The sequence below is a fragment of the Oncorhynchus mykiss genome, chromosome 15 (assembly GCF_013265735.2).
Source record: "Oncorhynchus mykiss isolate Arlee chromosome 15, USDA_OmykA_1.1, whole genome shotgun sequence".
Lineage (NCBI taxonomy): Eukaryota > Metazoa > Chordata > Actinopteri > Salmoniformes > Salmonidae > Oncorhynchus > Oncorhynchus mykiss.
In genome coordinates, this window is record NC_048579.1 from 29,771,283 (window position 1) to 29,783,675 (window position 12,393).

At 43.6% G+C, this 12,393-nt stretch overlaps 1 protein-coding gene across 14 annotated transcripts in view; it reads right to left on the reverse strand.

Annotated features, from left to right (window-relative positions):
* LOC110489970 (sickle tail protein) overlaps window positions 1-12,393 on the reverse strand; it is a 226,542-nt gene that overhangs the window by 42,772 nt on the left and 171,377 nt on the right. For 10 of the 14 annotated variants that reach the window (XM_036944276.1, XM_036944274.1, XM_036944273.1 and 7 more), the window contains exons 3-4: window positions 3,860-3,940; window positions 1,931-2,123 (exon numbers count right to left, since the gene is read on the reverse strand). In XM_036944276.1, coding sequence (XP_036800171.1) covers window positions 1,931-2,123; window positions 3,860-3,940 — 274 coding nt within the window. Of the gene's footprint in view, window positions 1-748; window positions 854-1,930; window positions 2,124-3,859; window positions 3,941-12,393 lie in introns of those variants that run through there. The other 4 variants (XM_036944271.1, XM_036944268.1, XM_036944279.1 and 1 more) reach the window with 2 other exon arrangements.

Below are 12,393 nucleotides of genomic sequence, written 5' to 3' on the forward strand. Positions count from 1 at the left end.
TGCCGACTCTGGCATACATGTGTGCCGAGGTCAGCGGCTGAAACCGCTGGACCACACAATAGTGTTCTATTTTTTATTTATTTTTTTACCAGCGCCCATAGTGACTATATAAGGAATAGGGTGTCATTTGGAACACACGCTTGGCTTCATATTCTATTATACATGCAATGGAAAATTCCCTCAAAACCAAACTTTAATTATCTCCTGAGACTTTGGATGGCTAAATTCTAGCGCAGAGTTGGATTGCAGGACTGTATGTGGCCGCTGATTGTCTGGTTTCACTCTCTAAATCAGAACCAAATGGCGTGGCTGCACAGCAAATGGTCAGGGGAGAACATACTTTGTCTACATCCCAAATAGCCCCCTGTTCCCGATACAGTGCACTACTTTTGACCAGAGACCTATGGGCCTTGGTCAAAAGTAGTGCGCTATAAAGGGAACAGGGTGACATTTGGGACGAAGTCTTGGTTTCCAGGGCTTGCTGCTAGGTTTTATGACAGTCAGATCCTATTCCAGACTCTGCTCTTATGCATCTCCAAATGGAACCCAATCACCTTCAATTACGTTCATTTCAAATGCAGCATAAATAGAGCTCTTTATTTCCCTCTCTTCCACAATATAAAACACAGTACAGCAATAAAGAAATAACAGATCTCACAAAACAACTACCACAGTACTGTAGTATAAATATTTTGTAGCACTACTACACATCAGCTATAAGTAACATAGAGAGAATAGAGAAACTCACTTGAATAGAGTCATTTCAAGATGTCCGCTACTGCAACTCCAGTCTTGTGTTAAGGAGTCTTCTGACTGAAGGCACTACTTCTACTGGCGCAGGGCTCTTAAGGAAGACCAGATGTCTCTGGGGACACGACTGTGTGTGTGTGTGTGGGGGGGAGGTTCCGGGGTGAAGTTTCCCCAAGGTACAGATTTAGGATCAGCTTCCCCTCCCCAATCCTTAACCTTAACCATTAGTGGGGAAAATGAAAAGCTGACCCGAGATCAGCAACCAGGGGGCCACCAGAGGAATGCTGGGTAATATGCCCTCTTTTCTCCACCCCCTTCATAACCCAATCTGCTGCCATAACGCGTTTGTGTGTGTGTGTGTGTGTGTGTGTGTGTGTGTGTGTGTGGGGGTGTGTGGGTGTGTGCGTGCGTGCGTGTGTGCATATCTGTGTGTGCAGTAGTATATTATTGTAGATGTTTATGTACAATGTCTGCAATTCAGCATCTCAACCTAAGCAAGAACCCACTTTTGGCACAGAGCAGCATGCTTCCTGTTGGTTAAAGGGGTGTGCTGCCCAAATGTAAACAAGTAATTTAGAGGCACTTGAAGTAAATGAAATGAGTCAACCTAAAGTCACATTAAACTAAGATGTGTGTCCTCTGCTTACATTTTCAAATAAGCTTTTTAAGAAGCCGTATCCTGTGAGGCTCAGAGGCTGATTACATGTTGAGATGATGAGAGTTGAAGCACTCTCTCTCTGTTTAGTTCATCAAAATTAAATGACTATCTCTAAGAAGAACTGCAGCATATGAATACAACTCTACACAACTGAAGGCGTTTGTCATATTGATGCAAATGAAGTGCCCTTTGCGTTGTTAACAAACCCCATTTCTAATCCTGCCAATAACAGTGTGTGCGTCTGTGTGTGTGTCTGTGTGTGTGTCTGTGTGTGTTAAACAGCATGGCATATTGTTGGAGGATTCTGTAATCTCACTATGCTAAGGAAATTAATTCTAATTAAGGCTAGGAGCAAGCAGGCGAAGCAAAGGGCGAGGAGGAGTGTGGGGGGGGGGGGTGAAGTGTGTTTGTGTGTGTATGTGAGTGTTTGTATGTGTGTTTTTAAGAAGAAGCTAGCAGTCCTTGGTCTATGTGTGGTTAATAGCCTCATAATCACAGTGTGGTCATGTTGCGGTCGCCTACCTAGCGAGCGGTCCCTGGTCTGGTTGGTGGAGCGCACTACGGGCAGGCTGGCACGGGAGCGGCTGCCTCTGGTGAAGGCAGAGGGGGCATCAGCCTCTGACATGGTGTCCAGAGACTCCAGAGAGGCCAGGGAGAGGTGCTCAGGCTGCTCCCCTACAATGGAGCTGCTGGGGCCGTGCGCAGGGCTTCTGCTCTGGGGGGGAGAAGAGGAGAAAGAGGGTAAATTAGAGGGGTACACAGGAACAGGGTTGGAAAAACTCTGGTAACTTTGAAAGTTTACCGGAATATTGCAACCCTACATAGGAAACGAACACAAACGGAAACACAATTATTGTAGGACAATTTTGTCCATCAAAACCAGCCCAACACTGTGCTGCAAGCACCCTTCTTCAACCAACAAAGCCATCTGAACCACACGATAGTGTTAATGCTTTTTTCTAAAGCTGCATTATGCAGAAATCACTCCGCCAATTCCCTGGTTGCTAAAATTCTAATAGTTTGCCTAATTTCAATTTATGTGTCAAAACAAGCATGTATATCATTCCATCTAAACTGTACCGTCTAAACCACTGTATTTTGAGGTGTCTGAAGATGGTGTACAAAACTGAAAGTAAAAGAACGGGAAGCATAGAAATAGTGCACTTAGAACAGATATGCCGCTTCTTAGACTTGCTCTCAATGAGAATGATAGATCTATAACTAACATTTCTAGGTGAATTTGGTCAGGTCGCCCAAAAAGTTACATATTGCAGCTTTAAGAGAAAGATAAGCTTTTTAACTACAATGTTAACACAGTGAAAACCCCAGTGTCATTTTTGGACTCCCAGCCATGCATTCCAGTCTATTTGGGTGGAATTTGTTTGCATCAATGCAGATAGCAGACACACAGACGGACACCACCTGCTATATTTCACACAAGCACACACACTATGATTTTCGCAGTTGCAAAACTGGATATCCCCCCCCCCCCCTCCCCCCTTGACTAATGTGGACAGTGTTTTTGGCAGGAGAACACAGATCAGGTGAGGGGAGGTGGAGAGGGCAGGAGAGCATACGCACACGCACACACACACACGTGTTAGTTGGGATGCAGACAGAGCCACATGCCGAGGCATGATGCAGATAAGACACTCCCTGTTGTATTTTCACACTATGATTTTCCATGTTGCAGCTGCTTAAAAAAAAACAAGACAAGCGGTCCCTAAGCCTTATCATGCATGTTTCTCTCTTGCCAAGCCTCACACAACTTTAGTGAAGGGTTAATACCCACACTACCATGTTTTTTTGCTTATGGTGCAGGTAGTTACAGGCCCAAAATCGACATTGTAGAAAAAAAACACAAATAACTCCAGCGCGCGCCATTTTTCTTTCCGGTCAGAGATCTTTTTCAAGCTTCGAACAACAACCGAGGGGAAAGGGTGTAGTGAGGGTGATTAAAGTCACCAATGAGTCCACCAGGCAGGCAGTCCTGTGGGCCTGGCAGAGTAATAGAGAATGTGGAGCTCATTGAGGATCTTGGTAGTGTTGTAGGGTGTGCCAGGCTGACAGTGTGAATAACATGGAGAGGAGAGTACACAGAGAGCCCTTTATCAAGCTAATGGCTCCACGGACACAGCCAGGTTAACAACACAGTCATTGCGCACACGCATAAACACTCACACAAAGCACTCTGAAAGGTGATGGTGAGTGTGGGGAGAGGGGAGAGGGGGGAAGGGGAAGCGGTGGGGCAGTAATTTGCATGTGCTGGATACCCCCCCCCTGGCCCTTTGACTTATGTGGACAGTGTTTTTGGCAGGAGTACACAGATCAGGTGAGGGGAGGTGGAGAGGGCAGGAGAGGTCAACACACACACACACACGCAGGCCAGTTGTGATGCAGACAGAGCCACACGCCAAGTCATGATGCAGATAAGATAAAAGGCAGACTAACTGTGTGGGGCAATTGGATTTTCAGCAAGTACCTCTGAATGTCAAGCTCAGAATGGAGAGAAGACAACATGCCCTGTAATGACTGATGAGAGAGAGAGAGAGAGAGAGAGAGAGAGAGAGAGAGAGAGAGAGAGAGAGAGAGAGAGAGAGAGAGAGAGAGAGAGAGAGGAAGGAAGAAGCAGGGAAGTGGGGAAGGGGAGAGATCGAGGAGAGGCAGATGGTCATCCAACATATCAAGAAACACAGCAATGTGAACAGAACAGAAAAGGTCACAATCGGAAATGCTCCTGTGTGTCCAATACGTGTGAGATCATCTCGTTTTGTAGCGAGATGATAGCGTACTGTGCAGTATCTGCTCTCCAGCAGCTCCAACATAACAACCGCCTAATCCCTGGCTTTAAATAGTTGTATGATTGTTTTGAATAGTCATCACTCTTCTCACCAGCGCCCTCGTTATTATCCAGACTAGCTCTGTGCTGAGTCACCGTATGATATTGTTGACTTGATAAGACGTGTAACCTTTGGTGTCACCACCACAGGCGGGACCTGTCACCTGACACAGCAGCAGCATCCTCTGTCCATATCTGGTCAAAGGGTAGTGCACTACATAGGGAATAGGGTGTAATTTGGTACGCTGACTGAGCGCTGGGAACACCAACTCCATTAGAATACGCTTACTCCATCTATATTGAGTAGATAGTTAAGGTCCTTTATATGCAGGGCCCAGGATGAGTCACGTGGAGGGTCAGGTTCAGTTGACGTGTCATCCGAAACCATGATGCATGCTCGGTAAGTTGAACCGAATTGTAATTATTTATGAGTGAAATGTCATTATTTATGAGTTTACCCAATTATGTTGAGGTAGATACAGTACCAGGCTGCTACTCTGAAAACCAGGCAGTGATATACAGTATACAGTACATGTGACACGTGGTAGAATACTTACTGAGGCTGAGCAGAACGGAGCGAGATGCTTGAGCCAATCAAGGCTCTTCAGTGGGATTGTATTATGTGGATAAAATGGAAGATAGACCTACCAACTCTCTGGGGATAGTGGTGAAGGAGTTTACACACAACACCAAATGATAAGGTGTCCATCGGATGAGCTTAGCAGGTTATTTCCTCCCCCGCACACACAGACACACAGACACACAGACACACACACACCCTCTCTCTGGCAGGTGCTCTACTTGGCACCCCTCTATCACAGAAAAGCCACTTCCTGTTCCCGCTGAAACCACTTCCTGTCATGGCTACAGATAGTGAAAACCACGGTTTAACCTATGATTACAACCGCCTACCTGCTGTTAGACACATCGACCCGGTCACGGCTGGGAGGAGAGACCAAAATTCCACATAATAACACTGTGTGGCTTAGTTAGCTATGACAGTCAAGGGTAACCACAGTGCACTTACTATTTTAACACTGAGTATCATATCATATGTAGATCATTTACTGCAGAACAGACATGAAACATGTAAAAACACATGGCACTGAGAAGTGAGCCAGTGTCACACAGACATAAATACAATTCTCACTTGTAAAGATATGTAGAATGTATGTTTTTTATATAAGACAATTATTGAAGTACTTCAATGTTGATGATTTTGTCAGGGGTTCTCAAAGAGGTACTGCAGGGGGTCCGTGGACAGATCTCCCCCAAAAATGTTTTACATTTCATTTTTTTATGAACATTACTAACAACAGATCAAACTAATTTTGGCCAAGGGATCCGTGGAATAAGTTTAGAGGGTGGAATATAATACAATGTAATATTATTCATCAAAAATGTATGTTCTTAACCCTGGGAAACATGGGCCTGGGAGGCTCACAGGGATATTGGTATCCACAGTATCAATTTCAACTCAATACTTTACAAATTTGTTTTTTTTTCCAAATCTTTACATAAATGCACTGTAATTCAAGTTTTAAAACTGCACAGTTTTCTCTCTGAGAAATGTTCCTTCCCAGAGCCCGAGAGTTGGTTCGTCCGGCCACGCACTTCCGAAGTCAGAGTAAAACTCCTTTTATGCTATTTTTATCTCACTTGAGTTGTGTTCTGATAGATTTTCTATCACAAAAGGGGTCCACGGCCCCAAAAAGTTAGAAAATCTATGGATCATGTAGCCTGACTACTCACACTAAATTCTTCCCCTGCTCTGTCTTTCGATAAATACTTTAGTCTGAGACTGCCATCATGGAAGTCATTTGTGGTGACGAGGGGCGATGTACAAAACAAAATCATCAGCGACTGGAACGTCTCTAACCAATCAGACTCTCAAAGTCAATGACACATTTTCAAACCGCCCCTTTTCCCACGTGTTCTCACTCTGGCCCAAGCCATCGGTTTCTGGACCAATCGGATGGCCCCGAATGTGTTCACCTTCGGTGAAGGGTCGGGAATGGACTCAGATCCAGACTCATTGCGGAAAAGAAGCTAACGTCCACGGGCGTGGCGTAGCGTTTGGCCAGGCAAATGATTATGACCTTTGGGAAGAAATTAATCAAACACATTCAGTCTGAATAGCATTACAATATCAAGGTAATTTAATTTAATTATGATATTATTCCGTGAGAACATGTTCTGTTCTCACCTGACTTCAAAGTCTATACAGAAGAATGAATCACGAGGTATATAAAAAAAAAAATGCTTGGGCGTGCCTTTGAGTTGCAGTTTCTCCATTGTTCCCGTTTTATTTCCAAAATGGTTTCCCGAGGCAGGGTCCATTGGGCTTTGCTGCACAAAGGTGTTTGATGTCTGATGCGTTGTTATACTGAATGACATTGAATACATTCCTTTTTTTAATAAATGTCTTTATTACTCTAGCGCCGTCAAGTGTAAGCATTGGTTTAGCTGCTATACATTCGTTTTACTGGCTCTTTACTGATTTAGCTAAATTGAGATTTTTTTATAGTAGCATTTTACTTTGTGTGTGTGTGCGTGTGTGTGTGGATGGGTGGGCGGGTGGGTGTGTGTGTGTGTGCACTCTGACTCTTTGTTCTTTGTTCCAGGAAAGCTGACCTGTATCCAGGACATCCTACTACTGTCATTCACGGAACAACGGTTCGACGTGCTGCCATCAAAGGTAAAAGTCAGGTCTGTGTTGCGCGTGTGCACAGTGCCAGTGGTGGGTATACTGCATCTACTGCTTTTCAAAAGTGTCAAACCAGGAACATTTTGGTTAATAAAGCCGAAGAACATTTTCTGGATTCACAAACGATCAGATATTCGACACAAAAAAAAAAGTATGAATGAAAAGCCAAGATAAAACACAAAATTCCATAAGATTGTCTAAACATCTGGCCCTGACACATACGTTAAAGGAAAAACCCACTCAAAAATGACCTTTTGGACGTTTTTTCGTCAGTCCACTATTGATACAGTCCCAAAATGTTTTGCATGTCAGCAGTCAAGTTTTCAAGATATTGGACTTTCAAGAAGCAAAGTGTCACCTGCCACATCATCACGATGATGCCTTTTGCTTTAAGATTGTGTGTCTTGGATTCAGACAGACGAGCAGATGTACAGTGCAGTGCCAAGACGTGGTGATTCAATTGAGTTATGATAAAAATAATCACTGCTTCTATCAAAGACTTGCTGTGGCAGCCAATTCATGGAGAATATAGTCATGCCTGCCAGGGGGCTGGACTGATTTCTGCGAAACAGAATCAACTTCACAAGTAACGTTTTCTAGTATTTGTTTAAGAGCGCTTAAAGCACCAGGTGGTGTAGAGAATGACAGAAATAGGATCTATGGCAATGTCCAAAATCTGGCGTGCCTACTACTGACTTAAACTGCATACCGTGTACTAATCATACTACATACTATTTAGAACATACCGTTTAGTAAAAACAATAATGCATTAAGCAACACGTACCAGCATACTAAGCTGAGAATTACTGAAAATGTGTCATCTAATGGGCAATTGCGTTGATTCCCGCCATTGGTTCCATTGGGTACAGAGCGTCCCCTCAGCTGATTATCAGCTGTTGTCAAACACCAAGTCACGACTCTCTTTCTCAATAGTGTACGGCAAATTCTACTGGATGAAAAGTCGAAATTAGTCAAACACCCTGGCATTTAAAGCCTATTACATTTTAGAAATGGCACATTCTGTAAAACATTGTTTTTTTTCCTTTCGCATAACCAAAATGTCAAGGAATTATACTCTATTCGTTATTTATGAGTTGAATTAGAAACAAAGACATGACTAGTTAATATCTAGGTCTATTTTGGTGTATCACCCTCACTCTCACACACACACACACACACACACACACTTTTTGCTTACCAAACTTCTCCTCTTTCAGACATTAAAGTGTGTGCAAAAGCTCATCAAGTTTAGGCCCCACACTGGTGATGTCAGCAAGCCTTTTCACTTAAAGCAGAAATCCACTGGTTGTGGGCAGTCCCTATGTCTTTGAACGAAAACAAGGAGGCTGGTCGTACGATGCTCTGGGCTGACATTCTGGGCAAGGTGTGCCTTTTCACTAAATCCCGCCCACTCAAATTACATTGGTAGAGAGAGAGGAAATGGGAATTAACTTTCTACAGCCGCTAATGATAAACACAGCAGACGTAGCCGTCAAGCCACGAAGTTAACAGGCTAACTTGGTTATAAAGGCAACCCAGCAATGCCAACACTGATCTGAACAGGAGAACCTTGGCCATTTCTTTGTCCCTCTTAAGAAAAATTACAGTGATATGAAATAATTAAAGATTGCTTGCGTCCCTGAGCTGAGAGCATGTTTATTTTCTGAAGCAGAAGTCTCACAGGGAGGCGGGTGAGTGATAACAGCAACACAGAAGCCAGGCACCGAGAGGCAAATGCAGCAAGTTACAGATGTAGGATCTTAATTTGATCACTCTTTTGTTGCTAAGAATTTTCTTGCACAGCAGAAGTTGCAGACTTGTAGTGTATTTGAGTTTTAAAAAGGCTTCTAAAGTTTGCCCTTTCCACTTTGAAATTTCAGACTTGATTTGCCCTAACGAAAAACGTATCAACCTCTTCAAAAATGTCCATTAATTATAATTTCCTGTTGCTGCAGGATTATTTTCCTGCTGTAGCAAACTGGCTCAAATTAAGATCCTACATCTGTAGCTTGAACCTTGTACAACACGAAGAGACACAGTCCTTTAATAACTATACATCTATGTGTTAACCCTGTCCAATCTGAGCCACTCTGTTATCTGTACGTCTACATGGTCCATGCAGCTACAACAGGGCAGACGTTCAGCTAGACATGGTAAACCCAAAAAGTTTAGCTGAATATGTGACCTGACCAGGAAGAATGCAATACCATTTAGACACTGTATGGCTCACAACCAAACACACCATGGCAAACACACCATGGCAAACACACCACTCACTACTCTAAAGACAGTGGTCTGAATTCCCTGATCATCTCAGAGATGGCTCCATTTGGGTACAGTGCAGCTCAGGTTGCGTACCAAATGCTACTTCCTATATAGTGCAATACTTTTGGCCAGAGCACCATGGGGAATAGGGTGCCATTTGGGACGTTGACCCAGTGTTAATAACATTATACACCAGAATCCCCTTGTCATCCCTTTCCATTCATTACGGCTGTGTCCTCCTCCCTACGACATTCCACCTTTAATCCCACTACGTCCAAATCCTCAGATGACCTCCCCTAGACAGAGTGCCTGCCTGGCCTGGACAGGGCTGGCTAATTGGTTCGTTAAAAGGGGTCGAACTTCACAGTATCAACAATCAAAGCCAATCACGCGTTCTATAGAGAAATCCCGCTACGTGGTGTTCAGGCGGTTTGCACTGTGGCTGCACATGACAGCATGCCAAATTCCTCGGCTATTCCTTTCTTGTAGTCCAAGCTGACAGAGCAGATGAAATATAAAATTCCTCACCCTTACATGTCTGTCAGTAAATACGTTTTCATGGCAAAATGACAGAAGTAGGAGTTGTAGTCCAACAGGATAGAGCACATACAGTAGAAGCATTCAGAGGTTGAGTAGCTACTTTGTTTACTATGTATGTCCCTCTATCCTTCTGCAGTCATAAGATCTAGAGTCCAGAGATAGTGGCTACCTTCACAATGGGTTAGCTGTGTGAACGTACCTCCAATCAGAGATGGTGGCTACATTCACAATGGGTTTGCTGTGTGAACATCCCTCCAATCAGAGGTTAGACTGTGTCCCAAATGATACCCTATTCCCTATAAGTGGGCCCTGGTCAAAAGTAGTGCACTTTACATGGGACAGGGTGCCATGTGAGATGCACTCTTAGTCCATATGAGACCACATGACAATAACAGGTCCATTGACCTTCCCAGATCTATGTTGATCTCTTTCTGCAACTTTGACATTTGAACAACTGATTTGGCCCAGCCATTCGATTACATTCACTCAGGCAGACCTAAAACAGACACACACATTGACCTCTGTGTGCATGCACTGAGAGAGCCTATTAAAAAAAACATATTAGCCCGAGCAAACAAACATAGTAGGTTTGGAGACAACGCACTCCTACGAGAGATACAAATGGAACGTTAGAAATGTCCAGGATGTTGACATTCTGAAAGTTTACATGCCCTATGTGGCAATCCATCCACTGTCCCTCATAGGTTACTATTCAAGCAGTCAACTTACGACAAATACTGAATCCCTACTATCTCAATAGCAACCTATGCATTAGAGGCATACGTGCTCAAACACCATAGCTACAATCCTGATTATACGCATGAGAGCTTAAATGTAACTCCCAGTTAGAAGACATTGAATAGAATTATATAGAATCGATTATATTTACAGTAATTAACAGCACAGTGAATATCACCCTCATTCAGAGCTTTCCAAATCCTAGTCTAGTGGAAACTCCCCTGGTCTGGTCTGAACTGAACACACTTCCTGCTCTGTTATTCTAGACCCACTGTTCTGTTGTCATCTGGATGGATGGTGGTGACTCCCCTTCGGCAGCCAAGGCAACCCAGGACCAACTCACATGGAAGTCCTATCACCACCATGGTGTCAGGGGAGAGCAGCCAAGGGAAGTGTATGTGGAGAGCCAGGACATACAGTGGATCACACACACACACACACACACACACACACACACACACACACACACACACACACACACACACACACACACACACACACACACACACACACACACACACACACACACACACACACATTACTCAAAATCAACACCCATCTGTAAAAACGTCTGACTTATGCAACAAAGAAAGATGTATATTTGTGCACTGAGAAGAGATCTATCTCTGAGCAGTAATGGATTTACAAGTTTGGCTGTGTGTTTCAGCGAAAATGAACAGCCCCGGAAAAAGTTCCCTTTGATCTCTATAGCCTCCCGTCTCATAGAAACAGGTCTTGAGGGAAGGAAGAAGACAGAAAAATGACATCGGTCTCCAGAACAGATAAGACCTCAGCCTGGTCGGCCTGGCTAACCCTCAGGGTCCCTGTCACTGGTAATACTGACAACTTAATCAGTCTCTCTCAGAAACAGACTGGAGCAGTTCCAGCAAATGACAGATGGTCCTTTAACCCAGTGGGCCGGTATAAAAGTGGTGTATAATTATCATTATTTGGCCAATAGTCGTGGCCTTGAGGGGGAAAAAAAAGGGCCAGTGTTTGGAAAATCCCAGGCCGATTTCTGGTCCCAGTCCCCCCCTGGTCACTCCTCGGGCAGGATGAGACAGAGACCCTAACCACAACTACGGTATAAACCGAATACTGGGGTATCTGGAAATAGCCAAGGGATGGTTTTTCAATACTGTCAATACCGTTGGAACAATGTAATGAATTTTCAATACATTTGTATATTTGCATATCTAAATAAATACCTGCAGTTGACTTGCAATATGTCAGGAGATAGAGCAGATCGCGCTCTTCATTTCAACTGTCACATTATTTTACATTATGAAGCTTACTATAGTTCCCCAGAACAGTTGAGCCAGTCACATGTTTGTTTGTAAATAGCACAACGGGAGAAAGCGGGAGCAGGTGAGTCCAGATTTGAATTGACAGGGGGTCGCGTTTAATATGGAAAGTCCAACGTGCAACTATAGTTTTCCTTCACAGAAAATATGTTAGTAGATTTATTTTCATCCAATGACAACAGAAGTACAATGCTATTTGGCTGCGAGCCACACAAGTAAATACGCTTAAAATCAAGGTATTCTTTTGCAAAAACGATGCATGGCCATCACATTTCTAATGTTTATCGTAGAAAGGATATAGCCAGCTACATTTCCTAATGTTTTGCTTAAAGTTGACCTTGCATTTTACAGGAGAAAAGTAGGCAGGCTACACTGAGAAAAGTACTGGAGAAAAGTAGCTACACATCAGTCAGAGCGCTGTCTGTTGATAGAATGCCTGTTCGTGAATTCTCATTCGAGTTTAGAAGTGCAACTGAAACACGAAATTTGTCTGATGCCGAGCAGAAAATACAATAAGAAGCATTTTAGATCTGTATTTTGATTTTTTTCCCTGTGTGAAAAATTAAGAATTCTGCATGAATGCGACCCCTAA